Below are 19,596 nucleotides of genomic sequence, written 5' to 3'. Positions count from 1 at the left end.
CTGACTTGTGCTTTTAATTTTGATTTTCTTTTAAAAAGGAGAATCAATCATGCAGCCACATTTGTTAAATTAAGATAGTCAACTCATTCCTGGAGGGGACTGCTCATATGAATGCACTGCATTGCCACAAATACCCATTCAGAAAAATTTGAGAAGGAGCTGAAAAAGAAAAGGCTGAGTCACATAGAATACTCTAATGTGCCTCTCATTGTGTGTCTACCATTGGCAAAAGCAAAGAGAAACAAGAAAATCACCAGGGCATAAATGCACGTATGTTCAATGCAGAACAGTGACAGACAGAATCACGACTTGAAACATTCTGTTTTCTAGTTAAGGCACGGGTGCCATTTCACACAGTTGGAAAGTCTACGAATATATTATGAATCAATCAAACGGAATTTACACATGGATGTAATTGGGTAAACTGTCCCTTTACATTTTGTAACCACTCGGCGCAAATTACTTCCACCCATTTGAGCATTTTGTTCGCTTAATGTGGAAAATTCCTTCATCCTATGTGAAATGTTTAATTTAAGCAGAGAAGCTTCACTGTTGGCATGCAAGCATTAGGCCACATTCTACCATCCTCTTTATCAATAGAAAGCAACATCACTCAAAACTATTAACTTACACTTTGTTAAAATACCTCATGTATTAATGCTTTGCAAGTTTTGTCTCTAGTTTGTCTTCTCCCGTCTCTTTTGCAACCTAATTTTCACACCATGCACACAGTACGAGGCCAATAGAACACTACCTAACATTTGTTTTGAGAATGTCATTATTCTTTCACAAACGTTAAAATTGTTCTGAGAAAGATAGGTTTTTTAGGTAGTTCTCAGTCAGTTCAAGAACAAAGAAGCAGAAATTTATATCACAGAAGGAGGCCATTTGGGACATCACATTTATGGCAGTAAACAGCTATCACCATCCAGTCTAATCCCACTTTCCAGCTCCTGGTCAATAGCTCTTAGAATCATAGAACCCGAAAGTGCAGAATAAATTATTCAGTCCATCAAGCCTGCTCCAACTCTCCAAAGGGGCACCCTACATTGTCCCAATCCCTCACCCCATCCCTGTGACCCCATACACCAATCATGGTCAATCCACCCAACCTGTACATCCTGGGCACTAGGGGGCAATTTACCATGCCCCATCCACCTAACCTGCACATCTTTGGACTGTGGGAGGAAACTGGAACACCCGGAGGAAACCCACACAAACATGGGGAGAATGTGCAAACTCCACACAGACAATCACCCAAGGCTGGAACCAAACCCAGATTTCTGGCATTGTGAGGCAGCAGTGCTAATGACAGTGCCACTGTGCGGCTCCAGTACTCTTCAAATGCACATTCAACTTTTTTTTAAATGTTGTATCTGCCACCCTTTCAGGCACCGAATACAGCCTGTGGGTGAAAATATTTCTCGACTCCCCCTTAATTCTGTCAATTACTTTAAATCAATGCCTCTTATTTGCTGACCTCTCTGCTACTAAAAATAAACCATCCCTATCCGATGTATCTTAGCACCTCCTAATTTTATATAACTCAGTTAAGCTTCCCTTCAGCATTCTGTGTTCCAGAGTCTGTGACCAATGGAAAACTGGATTAGAATGGATGAGGCACTTGATGGCTGGCACAGATACGATAGGCTGAAGGGCCTCTTTCAGTGCTGTAAAACTTTATGACAATGAAAGAGTTTGTGGTGGGAACTGAAGGAAACAACAACTTCACTTCTCTTATTATTCAGTTCAAGGAAAGTTCTACTCATACAGACTGGACGCCAGACAAGCAAAACAAGAGGTACTTCAACCCACAAGTCACATTGAAAAAAAACCTTAAAAGGGCATATTAAATTTTAAAAATCAGCACATGAAATACTCAATGATTTCACTGATCCACTTATACAAAAATTACAAAGTACAAATGTTCACGTTGGTGCTTATCCACCACTAGTGCAACAATCCTACATCTACATGCCTGCTTTGTCTCCATATCACTTTTATTTCCCTTTCCTTCACTTACTGATCTAACCTATTCTTAACTATTAGGTATCTAAAGTTGGTATTTGTTTCCATCAGCAACTCAGGTTACTGCATTCTGTAGCCTCAATTCTCAATGTAGAAAAACTGTTACCCTTGCTCTCTATGGAAACTTTTACAGTCACAGAATCCCTAAAGTGCCAAGGGAGGCTATTTGGCCCATCAAGCCTGCACCGAAAACAATCCCACTCAGGCTAATCCCCCTGACATTGAGGAGCAATCGAGCACGGCCAATCCACCTAACATGCACATCTCTGGACTATGGGAGGAACACAGTAAGAAGTCTGACAATACCAGGTTTAAGTCCAACCAATTTATTTCGAGTTTACTGTCAAATATATCGGTTGGACTTAAACCTGGCGTTGTCAGATTTCTTACTGTGTTTATCCCAGTCCAACGCCGGCATCTCCACATCTATGGGAGGAAACCAGAGCACCAAGAGGAAACCCACGCAGACTCGTGTAGAATGTGCAAACTCCATACAGATAATAGCCCAAGGCCGGAATTGAACTTGGGGTCCCCAGTGCTGTGAGGCAGCAATGCCAACCACTGTGCCACTCAGCTAACAGTTAGCTAAGTCCCTTTGTTCCAGAACCACTCAATTACAAGCAACAGATCTGTTTCTATTTCATGCTTTCAACTGAACACCTCTACTAAATCGCACATTAATTGCCAAACGTCATCTTATAAGAAAGAGAGATGAGGTAAATTGTTATTTAATGTGAGGTATGCAAGGATAAAACTTAATGCAGCTGTACAAACAAATTTACAAAACCTGACAATTTAAAATCAGTATCATAACTGCCCTTATTTTATAGCCAACCGGCAGTTTTTTAAAACCATCAAAACAGGAGATTTTAAAATATTTTGATCAGTCCCAGAGGGCATCTAAGTAGTCAACTAAACTTCTTAGTTGTTTTGAGTTTAGTCCTTGGCTCCTTTCCACACTGTTACTAAAGCAAGTTATGTTTAGGAAACATAATTTCCTCTCAGTGTTGCCAACATTTCTCGAAATGATCACCCTCCACTTCAAAAACTGAGGGAAATTCCATAGCAGTGCTGTATTTGCGAGGTGATTTGAACAGGTTTTTTTCATGTCCATATTCTTGGGCCATGTAACAGGTTGGTTCAAGAAAACAACTAGAAGTGAAAACAAACTGGATTTTGATGCAAGGTTTTCCAAATATTGATTATGCTTCATTTAGGTTCAGAAAAAATGTCTCTTGTAATCCTGTAGCTGAGATTGAACAATGGTTTCACTCATGCCTTTATTGAGGATATTATGTGCATTGGTGTACCAGATGCAGAGCTTTGACCACCGGGTAAGAGAGGGAACACGAGAACAAGGGCACAAACACTCCAGAAAGTGAGCAAAGAGAAAGGACCAAAATGTCTGTCAATACAGATGTCCTGCCATCTCTTTAAAGTCAAATAGCCATTGCCCCAAAAACTCTCAGCAGCCCAGCATCCATTCCATCTTGCTCCAGCAAGTGGACGTATAGTCCTGGCTGCAAGCTTTTCCAAAGGTTGAAAAAAAAGAGTGCGATTAATGGAAATATACAAAACAATAATAGTAAACAATATTTATCAGCGCTGCATAAACTGTGATCAAGGTTGCATCTCTTCCAAACCTTGGAATGATTCAATGACTGGATGCTATCTAAATATAACTGACAACCTAAATCTGTTGATATCCTTGGAACAAAAATAAATCCATACATAGAAGAGGGACTGTTCTGCTTTCCCATTTGCTAATAGCATCTTTGAATATCTATTAGGAGAACATCTGAATTCATGAGGAGCTCAATATGCAGAATATGTAAGTGAGAACAGTCTAACATCCAGTCTTAACTCCTCCGCAAAGAGAACTGGACAGTCAGAGGCACAATCATTGTCAGAGGTCAAAGTTGTTCCCTTTACTTTCATCCCCACCTCAGTGCCTCTTCAATTCTGGAAGTGATTGTGGGAGTTGTTTTCCCCTTCTCCACCCAAAAAAATCCTTTATCCACCGACTTAAAAAATGCTTAGGTCATTAATCAATTACCTATCTTGAGAACCCACTCTATTTTGATACATAGGCAAATTTAATCTGAACAGGTTCCAACCATCCCATGCACATAGCAGGCTCAGTGATGGACTAGATGCAAGGTATAAAAGCCAGTCCAAATTCTAACAAAACTATGCACAGGTCTGAATGAGCTGATAGGGAAGTTGATGCAACTGACTTCACATTAGTGCTGGCAAAAATTGCCAAAATGGAAGCCATTATTTCAATGTGAACTGGAAGAAATAATGACTTCTCCAAAATTTAATGCTAGACAAGTGGAAAGTGGAGGAAGGTGCAATGGACTATGCTCAAACATCAGTAATGACCTTCACTTGATGGCTGGTTGTGAGCCTATCAATACAGTGGAACTCTGATTGGAAGGAACGGAACAGGAAGTGATGGTAGAAGTGGCCTTGATGTTGACTGCAATGGAAATGCATTGGACCTTGGCGAGAAATTCTGCTCTCTAACAGACTGAGTAAACACCACAAAGGATTGTGGGGTGGGGGAGGGGAAGAGTCATGAGTGGACTATTTAGTACAGCCATGATGGCAGAAGGCATTTTCTTTTATTCTCAAAGTAAGAACATAAGAAATAGGAGTGGGAGTAGGCCATCTAGCCCTTCGAGCCTGCCCCGCCATTCAACAAGATCATGGCTGATCTGAAGTGGCTCAGTTCCACTTTCCTGCTTTCTCCCCATAACCCTTAATCCCCTTGCCTACCAAAAACCTATCTACCCGCATCTTAAATATATTTAGTGAGGTAGCCTCAACCACTTCAATGGGCAGAGAATTCCAGAGATTCACCACCCTTTGAGTGAAGAAGTTCCTCCTCAACTCCGTTCTAAACTGCTCCCCCTTTATCTTGAGGCTGTGCCCTCTAGTCGTGCTGTCCTTTCTGAGCGGAAAGAACCTCTCCACCTCTACCCTATCCATCCCTTTCATCATCTTATACGTCTCAATGAGATCCCCCCTCATCCTTCTAAACTCTAACGAGTACAAGCCCAGTCTATTCAGCCTCTCCTCATAGCTCAACCCCCTCAACTCCGGTATCAGCCTAGTGAACCTCCTCTGCACTCCCTCCAAGGCCAATGTTTTAATTTCCAAAGTTCATTTACATGTAAGTTAGGCAATAGCACATCTGTTTCAAAAAATTAAAGAGCTGATAAAGATCAATGACCTACAGTCAACAAAAGCGAGCTTCCAAAGTTGATGCCAAATGAATGTTAACTTAATGCTCATTACCTCCATTTAAAACTAATCCCAAAATAAAACTTTACCCAGAGTAAATACCAAGAATACAAGCACGAACAAGTGTTTTTGTTAGAATGTTTTCTAGGTGAGCCTCAACTAGTTCAAAGATTCAGAATTTGAGATAAATCACACGTTGCTCAATCTGTGCCAGTGCCCAGTTTTCTAAATGAGATTATGGAAATAGTGACATGGTCAAAAATATTACAGCACTTGTATGAATCACTGATAGGCAGGCTCTTTATAATATTTTCCTTCAGAATATCCAAGATTCTCACATTGCTGAATTTCAGTTTAGCACAAGAGAATTTATTGACAGGTTGCTTTAACTGCTAATTTTACAAATCTAAGTTGAGACTGCCATCTCATTGGCATATTAATATTCAACAGGGATAAATGACTTGATTTTGTAATTTACTTCAATTGATTCAGGGAATAAATATTTTACATTGAAACATAACCACAGCTATGGAAAGCAACCAAAACATTTGCTAACATTAATGGAGTTGAATCAACATCAAAAAGTGAAAAACAAACATATTTTCCAGATCAACAATAAAACAACATTATGAGGAAGTTTTGGGCTGATCAATAAAAACAGGAGTAATGGGATGATTCTCCCATCCAGTTGCACTAATTTTTTCACGCAGTGGGCCAGAAGAATATCATGGCGCTGATACATAGGGCTAGCACATGCATTCGCGCCCTGATAGCATCTCCCAGTGCCGGTCTTCCAGTCTACTCTGTGCCAGGTATCAAACTCATTAACATCGTTATTTTCATATATTTTAAATATGATTAGCGTGCCCAGGACAGAAATCGCCAGGCCTGCTAGCGCCTGGTGTTGTGAGACTTTCTACCGGGTTTACTCCAGTCCAATGCCGGCAGCTCCACATCATGCCCACCTGCCCACCAGGAGTAGCTCACTCCAGCAGGTCTTTACAGTAGCTTCCCTTAACAGAGAACGGGCAGCCTGACCCCGCTAGGGAGAATCAGGAGCAACTGGGGCCCCCAGAAGGTCGGGCAGCGAGCTGTGATCCCTGGACATTGCCCCTCAGGCAATACCAGGGTGCCAAAGTGTCAATGCCCAGGGACATGTTGATACTGCCCAACGGTAGGGGTGGGGGCGGGGGCAGGCGCCGTTGCCACTCTGCAGTCAGAATCCGTGGGAGAAGGAGTGAGGCCAATGATAAGGGCTGTCTGGAGGGGGAGGGTGTTTGGCCTGCTGGGGTGGTTGGCACTGTGGGGGGGGTGGGGGTGGGGGTGTCAGGAATGCAGGGAGAGAGGAAGCTGGAAATCAGGGTGGGGAAGGGGGAGGGTGGAGCAGAGGGCTGGTGTTGTAGGGCAATCAGGAGGCCAGACATGCTGAACCACTGCACATACACCAATCTCGGCACTGACAGATCGGCACATGTACAGTGGCCCGCTCAGCGCACCAATTTCAGCCTCTCCAGCAGGGATATATATGCTCGCCCCCTTGTTTTTAAATGATATACATGCTAATGACCTCTGCAGTAGACAGAGTGTTGGAGATTTTTCTCTCCAAAAGAAAAATCCAGCATGAATTACCCTAGTTTTCATGCAAATTCAACACATAGAAATCTTTTGGAAGAATTCCGGCCAAAGTGTTCAAAGTAAATAAACAAATATTTTTGTAAAATCACATGCACATTGTTTTGTCAGAGTACAAGACCAATACTAAAATGTTTTAAACAAGACTTCCTTGATGTATTTAGCCTAAAGTCTGGTATCATGCTATGTACTCCATCTAATTCAATGTCCAATTATAATCCAATACTTCCAAGCAAAATAAAATGTCAATTTCTCAAATTAGGAATATTTCAGTTTTCATTTTATTTAAACTTTGTTTTCATGGCATTTTTTAAAAAATACCAACATCAGAAGATTGGCATTCATTCACTGGCAACCCAGATTTACACTGCTATAACTGGTTCCCTTAGCCTGGTGTTGCAATAGTATTTTCGCAACCTGTGACTCTTCTATGAGGATAGAAAGCTAGTTTCAGCAACATAAATGCAAGAAGTCTGTTCCAATGCTGTTCATGTGTGAAACAAATTAAACTACCACCAATGGAAAAGTACCAATGACCTGCACTAATCCAACAATATTACAATAATTACAAATCCCCATCTGTGCCTCTGTAGGTTGCATGAGTACACAACCTTTAGGTGGGATTCTGACTTAGAGAAGTTCAGTCATAATCCCAAGGATGGTAGTTTCACACCATTGCGGTGGACAGGAAATACTCTGCTTTAACACACTTCCCTTCCCCAAAGATAAATTTCAAAGTGAGAGCAAATCCAATAAAATAGATCCAAGTATGAAAAAGTGGAGCTCTGGTGTGATACAAATTGCAGTCCTTTCTACTTGATACATAAAGCATGTTATCTTCTTTTTTGAAAGTGGGGTAACATCAAGGCAGAGTTCACCTGTAACTGAAAGCAACATGTCCAGACAGCTGATAAAAATTCCACAAAGTAATAGGTGCCAAGAACGAAGCTAATGGAGTGTATTTACTCCTCAAATATCTTGTGAAGACAGATGTTTTTTATTATTTATTTAAAAATTCCTTCCAAAATTGAGTCATTGAATAAACCCAGTTTTCTTTAACGAACATCATTCTGACGAGGGAAAAAAAAATCTACTTGTTGTTTACACTCGATTCTTTCAACCCAATTCAATTAAAAACAAAAATCATAGGACACTTTCTCCTTTCAACAGATTATAACTTTCTCAAGCACGTATGCTCCAATAGTTTTGTAACAGCACTTTAAAATCCTATTCATTACTGACTTAGCTACTAACCAAAACAATTACTAATACCAACTGATTAGTACAAGCAATTTCCCGTGCATGAACAGCCACGTTTAGTCGTTTAAATACTGATGTCCAATCAGCTGTTCAATATCTCTTTCCCCTTCCCGACTATGTGGCTTTAAGTTAGCTCTCTATTTATTGCAAACAGGGTGCTGCACAGTAGTTACTGACACTTAAAAACAGCTGAGCACACCAGCTGAGTGAGGCTAAGCAGGTGATCATCAGTTTTTTTGCTCAGTGTTCAAAATACCCAGCAGTACTAAGTAACGATATTTGCCTGTTCACAACAATGAAATTCTTGCATAAAACGGACCAGTATAATCAAACTGTACTGATTAGAATAATGAACAAACCACAAAATTCACAAGTATTCATAAATTCAGGTTGCGGATTACAATTGCTTGATTGCACAAGCAATCATCACCACATGTGGATTTCACTGTGTGCTCACTTTCCCAAACATATTAAATTAGAATGGTTGTGCCACTTTTGTCATGTGTTATTACTATAGAAGCCTAATGTGTGAATTAAGCATGAAGTCTGGAAAGCAACCTGAAATTCAAAGAGAGCAAGGAGTGTAAGCACCATAGTGTTTAAGGTAGCTCAATCAATAAGAAAGTGTATCAAAGCATTTAATTGTTTTCCATCCAAAGTTCATCCGAAAGAGTGTGAAGTGCTAGCATCAAACTGGATGCAGCATAAATATGAGAGTTTATTTATTATTGTCACAAGTAGGCTTACATTAACACTGCAAAGAAGTTACTGTGAAAATCCCGGAGTCGCCACTCTCTGGCGCCTGTTCGGGTACACGGAGGGAAAATTTAGCATGGCCAATGCACCTAACCAGCACATCTTTTGCACTGTGGGAGGAAACCAGAGCACCAGGAGGAAACTGACACAGACACAGGGAGAATATGCAGACTCCACTCAGTGACTTAAGCTGGGAATTGAATCTGGATCTCTGGCGCTGTGAGGCAGCAGTGCTAATGACTGTGTCACTGTGCCACCCATTTTAATTTACAAAAATTGAGATACCCAGTGAATGAGTTTGAAAAGGCCAAGTGACATAATCTTTGTGAACCACATATAAGAGTCAGTTAATTAATAGCAAAATTAACTGATTGAAAAAAAGACTTCTAGCAATAAAAATTATTAGTACTCAAACACCAAAAGAAAATGCCAACAGTCAGCAAAAACAAAACATTATTCCAGTTGTGCCTTAAAATGATGCTGAAAATGGAGCCTACAGATTCCTGGGAGCTCAGGAGGTCCACAAAGTAACATTAGGAGCCAGGGGCAGGTTATAGCCAACATACAAGGAGGAACGTGCACAATAGACAGACTCTGCAGTGAGAAACAGGTGCACACGTTTCACAAATGTCTAATATCTGTTTTCTTAAAAACTTTATGATAACACTCTTTATGTGCAGTACTTCAATATTATTGGAATTATATAGCATGACATGTGACCATGCCCTTTAGTTTTGAAATATGATTTTTTTTTAACTGACTGGAAATATTGTAATTTGAGCTGAAACAGACCAAACTGCTTAAAATGCAAGCCCACATTCAAAAAGGAGGGTGAGAAACAAACAAGATTTCTATTTGTTTAAGGAAGAAATGGTTACAAGGCTATTGTTAGAATTTGCATTGAAAATTCAGAATTGCAGTACAAGTACAAAACCAAAAGGTATAAAGCAATTCTTCAGTTTATAATACCCTGTATACGCACACATATCATGGACTAGATCTGGTCCCCGGTTGAAGTGTTTAATAAAATATTTAATAAGTTGGAAAGAAAATCTGGTTATAAATGAGATTTAGGGTCCCTAATTCCCAAAGTCACTTCACAGAAGCATCAGGACACGTGACCAAAAGCTTCACCAGTTTTTGAGGAGCATCTTAAAGGAAAAAGTAGTAAAGCAGGGTTCAGGGTGCAAATTCTAGTACTAAGGGCCCAGGCAGCTAAGCAATAGCCATGAAAAGTGGGAATGCAAAAGAAGCCAAAGTCAGAGGAGCATAGAAATCTTGGAGAGCTTGTAGAGCTGAAGGACATTCCAGAGATAGGGAGGGGAGTACCCAAGAAGGATTTTGAATACATTGAGATTTTGTTAACATCAAGGTGTTGTTGAAATAGAAGCCAGTGTAAGCCAGCAGGATTAATGTGGCATGGCGCAAGTGAGGATAGACTGATATTCTTTCACGGGATGCAAGTATCACTGGCAAGGCAAGAATTTGTTTTCCAGTCCCAATGGCCTTTAGGAAAGTGATAGTGAGCCTTCTTGCAGCACTGTAGTTGAAGTATTACAGGTGCACCTACACTGCTGTTCAGAAGGGAGATCCAGCTTTTTCGTTCAGGGATCATGAAGGAATATAGTTCTAAGTCTGGGTGGTGTATAGCTTAGAAAGAAACAGGTGGTGGTTGTGCCCCTTTGCATCTACTGTCCTTGCAATTCTGTATTGCAGAGGTTGTAATGCCTTCTACATGGTGGAGAACAGCTGACAAGAATTACCAGTCATTGATCTGTCCCTAACAGCCACAGTATTTATATGAATAGTGCAGTTCAGTTTCCAGTCGATGGTAACCCAGGATGTTTGTTGATAGTATGGATTCAGTGAGGATAATGCCATTGAATGTCAAGGGTTAATGGCTAGATTCTCTCATTGGAGATTGTCATTGCCTAGCACTTATGTGGGGCGAATGTTACTTGCTATTTGTCAGTTGAAGCCTGGATATTGTCTTGCTGCATTTTTACAAGGACTGCTTCAGATCTGAGGAAGTATGAAAGGTGCTGAACATTGTGCAATCATCCCTACTTCTGACTTTATGATGGAACGAAGGTCATTGATAATGCAGCTGAAAATGGTTGGCCCTCGGACAGTATCCTGAGAAACTCCTGCAGTGATGCCCTGAAACTTGCCAACAACCTGGTTCAGCCTCCAGTTTTGGCTAAGGATAGGGATGAAGACAGTCATTTGAGAACAGAATCATTGGTGTGGTCCAAGTACAATCTTTTCAGTTTCACAAAAAATTTCTGTTCATCCAATATTGGATGCTGGATAAACAGTGTGACAAAGCAAAGGCCTTTATGCAGTCAAGAGAGGTGATGCTAAGCTAGGAATCAGTTATCAGTGTACATTGGGAGGCACAGGGGCAAGCTACGTTCCCTCACAGCGCCAGAGACCCAAGTTCAATTCTAGCCTCGGAAGACTTTGTGGAGTTTGCATGTTGTCCCTTGTCCACATGGATTTCTTCCCACTGTCCATATATGTCCAGGTTAGGCAGATTTGCCATTCTAAATCGTCCCTTAATGTCAGGTGAATTAGCAAGGTAAATATGTGGGGTTGTGGAGATAGGGCTTGGGTGGGATTATTGCTGCTGTAAGGGCAATGGGCCAAATTATTCCATATGTGGAATGTGAAATGGTTTTGAATGTCACTGAGACAAAACATATAATCAAAGAGATGGTTGAAATCTTGTGTAGAATACTCTAAAAAAAATTATAAATTTTTAGAATAAGTTCCACACAATGTTTCTCAGTGTTCACCTTGGGCAAGATGTTGAACAGAACTTTGATGATCTCTCAGTCCTCTATTCAGAAAACCGACTACATAATAGCTCCCGAGTATCTGGAAGTGTCGCACTCAGCTAGACAAACTGGGCAAGAATGCAAGGCCAATATAAATTTTAGAGTTTCACTTTGCTTTTAAAAGGTTAGTTACAAAGGAAACCATTTCAGAACTTCTCTTAGATGATTAAAATAGGTGGATTTGGGGTTTTGAAATGAGGAGTATACCTGCTGGAAAGAAGGGACGCTTCATGGGCAAAGCAGGTCTTTTCTTACACCCTTCGGTATAATCCAAAATTTATTATCCAGAAACAAATTATTCTACTGCACAACATTTGACAGATTGCTGCAGAATTCTGCTACATAAAATCCAAATCCAGTAATCAGCCTTCAGTGCCAAAACAGTGTGTAGTTCTAGCCATTAATGATTAAATGTAATCAGAAAGTGACTGTTTTTTCATTATGTAGTTATTTACAGACTTGAGCCTTATGTTGTCATATTATGCAATTGGATTAAGCTAGGTGGAAAATGTCTTTGCTTGCTGACGTTAGGTTTTAATATTCCAGAAAGGCTAGATATCCATTTCTGAATATCCATTAGAAGATCCAAGTGACCCACATACCCCGAACACAGCTATTCATCACCTGCAATCTCATTATTGAAATAATACCTCTACTAACTTGCAACACGCACTCCCCATTCCCATAAAAACAAACAGAACAGAATGCCTTCCAACATCAATACCAACACTAGTAAATTGGTGGCACGGTCAACATGCATCTTTGTGAAGTGACTATAAAAGGATGAGGGGGCTAGGAAGAATGATTGTTTTTAAAATCCACATACCTGTTTTAAATAGCCATTTAAAATCGGCAGTTGCAAAGACAGGAAACTCAAATAGTTAGTCAAAAGCCTTTATTTTTTCGCTTCTTTAACTTGATGTGAGCACCACTTGCAAGGCCAGTATTTGTTGTCCATCTGCAACTTCCCTTGAACGAAGTAAATTACTGTGTCATTGCAGAGGGCAGTTAAAGATAAACCACATTGCTGTGGGTCTGGAGCCACATGTAGGCCAAACCAGGTAAGGATGGCAGATTTCCTTCCCTAAAGAACATTAGCAAAGCAGATGGGTTTTTATAACATCAATAAGTTTCACGGTCACCTTGAGACCAGCCTTGAATTCCAGATGTTTTATTAACTGAATTTAATTTCACCAGCTGCCATGGTGAGATTTCAACCCATGTTCCTGGAGTATTAGCATAATAACAAGTGACATGACCAAAATACCACAACTCTGTTAAACGAGGACTGAAGGCTTTTAAACAGACCCAACAAAAAGTCTGAATGCAAAAATTTATTTAAATAATCCTAGAGCTTGGATCCCTACAATTTCTAGTGAATGGTAAAGACCTGAATAGCCAGCAAAACTAACACTAAACTGACTGAATTTTCAGATGACAAAAACAGCAGTAGAGGAACAGTGAAAGATTTGCAGAGATATTTGGATTCATATGCACACACAGACATGATCAGTTAAATTTAACACTTAATTGCAATGTCCAATGTACCCAAAGGTTAAAAAAAGAGAAGCAGTGTACAATGAATTAAATTTATATAATATAAAGGAGACTTGGGTAAGAAGTAGGATGAATCGGTAGACATCATTTACAATGTCCAGACAATGGACCACATGGTAAAATAATTTAACACTGACTGAAAGCAAGGATGGAAAGTTTGAAGAGCAGTCTACAAAGATTTATGTTGTTTTCCATTTAATTGTAGTCTAAGTAGATCAGAGAGTTAGGAATATAGGAAATAGGAGCAGCAGTAGACCATTCATCCCCTCAAGCCTGCTCCACCATACAACTGAATCATGGCTGATCGTCTGTCTCAGTGCCATTTTCCTGTACAAGCCCCAAAATCACGTGATATATTTAATATTAGAAACCTGCTAATCTCAGTCTTGAATATACTTAATAACTGACCCTCTACAGCGTCAACTACAGAATTCCAAAAATTCACTATCCTCTGACTGAAGAAATTCCTCCTCATCTCAGAGAATACAGGGCCAGTCTCTTCAATCTCTCTTCATTGAATCCTCGGATGACAGGATTGTCCAGTCTAGTGAACGTCTGCTGCACTCCGTGGCAAATACGTCCTTCTTAAACTAAAGAGACAAAAACTGCATACAATAGTCCAGGTGCGATCTCCCAAGACTTTATACAATTGCAAGGAGACTTTTTTTACTCTTGCACTCAAATACTCCTCCAACAAAGGCCAACATACAGTTTGTCTTCCTGATTATTTGCTGCATCTGCATGTTAGCCATTAGTGCTTATGAACAAGGACACCCACGTCCCTTTGAACATCAACATTTTCCAATCTCTCACTTAACAAATACGTTGCACTTCTGTCCTTCCTACCAGCATGCATTTTTTACATCATATTCCATTGCCCACTCACTTAACCTGTTAAATCCCCTTGAAGCTTCTTAGCATCCTCCTCACATTCCCACCTAGTTTTGTCATTTCCTACTCTGTTTCATGTCTGTTAATCAATTCTCAGCTTTGGTTACCATTTCACAAATATATTTACATTAGGAACACAAAACAACACAGCAGGTTCTAAAAGTACTGGAATAAGCAATGGAAAACCGTCTTCAGCTGCCTCGTTAATGACTTTTCTTCTATCATAAGGTCAGAAGTGGGGCTGCTCACTGATGACTGTATAATTTTTAGTATCGTTCGTGACTCCTCAGATAGACTCACATCTAAAAGCAACAAGACCCAGACAATATCCAGGCTTGGCTGACAAGTGGCAAGTAACATTCACACCACATAAGTGACAGGTAATGACCATCTCCAAAAGAGATTTCTTTTGTTTACTACAAATACGTTATTACAAAACAATTACAATATTCAAAGAACGAATATGAAAGATACATTATCAATTGTTAATGCCATCCATTTATCAATAACTTGTAATTATTACCTTCTATTTAGGAAGGGTTCATTGTCAGTTATAGTTTTCCAGGGTACTGCCCTCTAAATACACTTCAATTTACAAATCATAATTTACAAATATACAAATATTAGTACAACACAGCAAACTGAACACAACAAAAATGAACACTGAAGAATATCCATTGCCCTCCATGGCAACAGCTCCTGGGTTTTCCAGGGGCGGGGGGGGGTGGTGCTGTGTGTGTGGTTGCAACTCCCCAGAAATATTTGTGTACAGGGATTACACTTTACGGAGGGTGGATGTGGGGGGAGAAAAAGAATAGGGGAGGCCATCTTGGATCCACTCTGTCCAGACCCTCCCTTCCAGATTTTCAGCCAGGACGGTGAGGGAGGCTCTCCAGGGTACTCAGTCTGGGTTGCACTTTGGATTTTCTTCCAGAGAATGGAGACCCTCCAGTGTTACTATGTCCAGGGCTTCACCACCCAGAACTTCTCCAACAAGAGAGAATCTGACCGTCACCTCATGACATTCAACGGCATTAACAACAATTAATTCCTATTATCAATATGCTGGGGGTTACCAGAAACTGAACTGCTTTATAAATATCATTGCTACAAGAATGGGTCAAAGGCTAGGAAACCTGCAGCGAGTAACTCACTTCCTCACTCCCCAAAGCCTGTCCACCATCTACAAAGCACAAAGTCAGGAGTGTGATGGAATACTCTCCACTTGCCTGGATAAATGCAGCTCCAACAACATTGAAGCTGTCAGCCACTGACTAGGACAAAGCAACCTGGTTGATTGCTATCCCTTCCACAAGCATTCAAACCCCCCACCACCAACAAACAGTGGCAGCAGTGTGTACCATCTACAAGGTGCACTACAGGAACTCACAAATGTCCCTTTGACAACACCTTTCAAACTCAGGACTGCTACCATATAGAAGGACAAAGGCGGTTGATACTGCAAACACCACCACCTGGAGGTTCCCCTCCATGTCACTCACCATACAGACTTGGAAATTTATCATTTGTTCCTAAATCTCAGGAACTGCAGAAATTCAAGAAAGCAGCTCACTACCACCTTCTCAAGGGCAACTGGGAATGGGCAATAAATGCTGCCCAAGCCAGTGACACGCACATCCCATAAAAGAATTTTAAGAATTAGCAAAGACGAAACTATGCAATCTAGATTCTAAAGACAATGAGCCAACTGAATATAATCATCTATAACAAATATAAAAGCTCAAGGGAAACCTCACCATGAACCAATGGAAACAGAAATGTTGAAAATTCAGAGCCTGGTGGTTTAGTGTGTGTGTGGAAAAGAAAGGTGCCTTTCAGCAAAATACATGCCCATAAAGTATGTCAGAATATAATTTTGCATTAATGAGAAATCAATGTAGCAATTATATTAATAAAAGCTTCTTTACTCCAAATTATGTGATGAAATAATCCATTAAGCAATGTAACAGAAGCAAAAACTGAGCTGCACAGAAAATAAACTGTCACGATGGTTAAGATACCTGATGGATGCTTTTTCTTATCCTCACTTAGCCTATATCCTTATGTGCAAAGAAATTCAAGAGTGGCCAGAGTAACATGCTGAAATAGGCACATTGCACTGCTGTGCAATTAGAAAACAGCCGTGGGTGGCCATCTACTTCTCATTTAAAATTTGACCTAGACATAACCTTGTCTACTCTTCACTGTGCCTTTGGACATGAATTTCACTTTCCATTCATTGTGTAGTACCTCCGAAAAGTAAATTGCACGGATTACAGCGCAGAAAACAGGCCATTCGGCCCAAACATAAATGGGTTGGGGGGAGAATTGAGAGACTTACAATGTTGTAGGCATAATGTTACAAAAGACCAAATGCTTTCAGTGCATCAGTTAAGTTCCAGTTACAGGCAATTTAAAGATACAACTACACAATGATTTTGCAATGCAAACTCAAGTGTTGATAATGTGCCGTTAATATTAAAATGTGGAAAATGTAACGAGCATTACAAACAGTTAAGTGAGTGAGCGAAGCAAACACCAGACTTCCAGTCGGGTTGGTACACAAGATCTTGGTCCAAACCCTTAATTAAATTGTGTGGTATCCCGTATATTGTAAATAAAGTCGAAATATAGATGCGCGCCAGTCAAATGCCTTCTACATGACTCCAAAGTGCCTGCAGCGTAAGAATGCTCCCGACCGAAAACTTGAACCAAAATCGGTCTGAGTGTTACTATGTTCACTTAGCAACCAAATAACGCCCTAAATACAAAAGATCAGGTACAAAAGGACCTCGCTTCCTTAAAAGAAAACAATTAAATCAGGATAACACGAAATCACTGCGTGAGATGGTCAGTAAGCGGTGGGCAGAAAACAACACCTGCGTTTCAAGGAGTTATATTTCAATGACTAGGATTCGGTTGGTGGGAAGGAAAGAAGGTTTGAGCAGCGGTTGGTATAGGTTAGTTCCGCGTCTTCCTTGTACAAACCAATTGAAAAGCGTGCCACTGAATCTGATGGGTTTGCACCAGTCAGTAATCTTCACCCGAAAAAAGTTAATTCCTAAAACAGACCAGACAAAATTTGCAACTAAAAATACGTTTTATTCTTTTTTTGAAAAAAGGGCAGCGCCACACCCATAGTTTGCAGCCAAAGTGAAAGCGGGAATTACCAGTAAAGTTGGGAGATGTTACGAGAACCTGAATGTCGGGGAGACGAGTACAGAGCGGATCCAGCAGTGTGCCACACAGTCCCTGCTGTCACCGGGCTCTCCAAAAACCTGAACATTACAGCCCCTAAATTAAGACTTCAGATAACAACTTCTTTAAAAAATAAATACATCACAAAACGAGCTTGAATAGACTAAAGTCGAGAGCATTCATCCTGTCCCAGTTTCCATTCATTCTCTGCAAGCATCTCCTTCACCCGTTTCACATATATTAAGAACGATACATGTCAAACGCCACTCCTTTACTTATTTTAGTGAGGAACTAAATCCCCTCCAACCCCAACATTTCACTTCCAATTTCTATGGTCTGTTGCATTGGAATTTTTGGGCACATGCCAACATTATCCTTTCCTTTCAGAAAAAAGAAAAAACTGGGAGACCGATTGTAATTTACGCGTTACACGTGCGCCTTTTAAATAGATTTTTTTTTAGAAAAATTGCAGCTGTTTGATGTAAAGATCTGACTGCTAGCCGGCGGATTTTCTAATCTCAGCGCCGCACCAACTAGCAGTGGCTGCTGGCGCCGTTTGTGGTCTCCATCGTCAGAGACGCTCTCTCTCCTCCCTCCCCCCTCCCCCTTTATATTTAATGGGAACAACAGATTTTGTTATGCAGAGTTCTCATTTAAAAGCACGCTCAGGGCGTTCATTCTCACGGTGCTATAATAGGAGGGGGTCTATTTGCATTGCAGTTTTATTTGGGGGGGGGGGGGCGTGTGAGGATAGACTCTGTTGCTATGAAAAGCTGCGGCGTGTTACCTGTTGTCTGCCTTGGACGTGTTGGAACAAGGCGGCGGGTGAAGGACTGTCTGATTTTCTTCCATCTCCACCACGCACTTGGTGTTGAGTTCCATCTCTGTAGGAAACATTGGTCACAATGTTACCAGACAGCCAGCAACTCCTTGCGTATCCATCACCCCTCCACCATTAACAATGTTGCTTTTTATACTTTAAAAAGAACACTTTGCTAAAACAATTCCCTGCAAATTGCGCTGCTGATCTGACTTTTGCTTACCCCGTCGGTTCATCGGCCGGACTCTCACTGCAACTTTCACCTTCGAATCCGACATTTTCACACTTTTTATTCCTTTTTTTCCCCTGCAGTCCCTGTAAACTTCCACTTATTCCGTCAGTCCGTGGCAAAATCTTTCTTGGGTTCTTCGTGGGCACGTGTTGCAAAAAGCCACGGGTCCATTCCTTGAGGCAAATGAAAACGGAGAGCTGAGTTGTTCTTGTATCTCTTCCTTTCGATCACCCCCTCTGTGTGTGTGTGTCTCTCTCTCTTTAACCAAAGATGTTGAACTCCGCTCCCTTCATCGCCGCCGCCATGTTACGAGCGTTCAATCCGTCAAGTCAGGAGCCCGCGGAGATTCCCGAAAGCTGGACTCGAGCAGACTGTTAGCTCGGCTCAGCCTTCAGGCACGGAAGCACCCGAGGACAAGGCGAAACTCGGCTTGTCGAGCGGGGAGCCGGCTTTCCCCCCCTCCCAACTCCTCCTCCCGCGGAAACGCCCGAAGAGCCTTCAGGTCAATCGCAACGCCAGCCGAGGGAAGAAACCCAGCCAGGTCCAATCACCACAAACCAGCCCCTGGAAAGACCTCAACACATCCATCAGCAGGGAAAAAAGTTTTTTTTTCGATGATGTCATCCGCCTCAACCCTGAATCCTTTTGCTCGGATCATTTAGTTTTGAAAGAACGCTGGTCTGGTCGTGTGTAGACAGTAGATCATTTCGGGTGGGGATTCATTCGTGAGGGCATCACGTCCCACCCCAATGTGTTGCGCGAGTGATCTGCCCCGGGGCAGATAGATCCCCCTGCACATTTCTCCATGCCTTTTTCCTGTCTCTTCCTCTTCAGATAAAGGCGAAATACTGCTGATGCCGGAATCTGAAACGAAAACAGAAGGTACTGGAGAAACTCAGCAGGTCTGACAGCATGTGTGGAGAGAAGATAGAGCCGACGTTTCGAGTCAGGATGACCCTTTGTCAGCCAGACTCCAAACGTTGTCTCTATTCTCTCTCCTGTCAGATGCTGTCAGATCTGCTGATCCTTTTTTCTTAAGTTGGTCCAATTTCCATGATCAATATGTTTCCGAAGAAGGAATACATGAGGTTTTTTTTTCTTGCCTTCCACATGTTCATTTAAAATTGTATGTC

At 41.1% G+C, this 19,596-nt stretch overlaps 1 protein-coding gene across 5 annotated transcripts in view; it reads right to left on the bottom strand.

Moving 5' to 3' along the window:
• kif13a (kinesin family member 13A) overlaps window positions 1-19,056 on the bottom strand; it is a 298,393-nt gene extending 279,337 nt beyond the window's left edge. For 2 of the 5 annotated variants that reach the window (XM_080204074.1, XM_080204094.1), the window contains exons 1-2: window positions 18,455-19,040; window positions 18,199-18,295 (exon numbers count right to left, since the gene is read on the bottom strand). In XM_080204074.1, the coding sequence (XP_080060200.1) occupies window positions 18,199-18,295; window positions 18,455-18,509 (152 nt within the window). In that variant the 5' untranslated portion in view covers window positions 18,510-19,040. Of the gene's footprint in view, window positions 1-18,198; window positions 18,296-18,454 lie in introns of all 5 variants that reach the window. The other 3 variants (XR_013888690.1, XM_080204107.1, XM_080204085.1) reach the window with 3 other exon arrangements.
• Window positions 19,057-19,596: the final 540 nt, after the last annotated feature.

The sequence above is a fragment of the Carcharhinus amblyrhynchos genome, chromosome 2 (assembly GCF_965287045.1).
Source record: "Carcharhinus amblyrhynchos chromosome 2, sCarAmb.v2.hapA, whole genome shotgun sequence".
Lineage (NCBI taxonomy): Eukaryota > Metazoa > Chordata > Chondrichthyes > Carcharhiniformes > Carcharhinidae > Carcharhinus > Carcharhinus amblyrhynchos.
The sequence above is the reverse complement of the archived record's forward strand: the minus strand, read 5'-3'. Positions and strand labels throughout refer to the sequence as shown.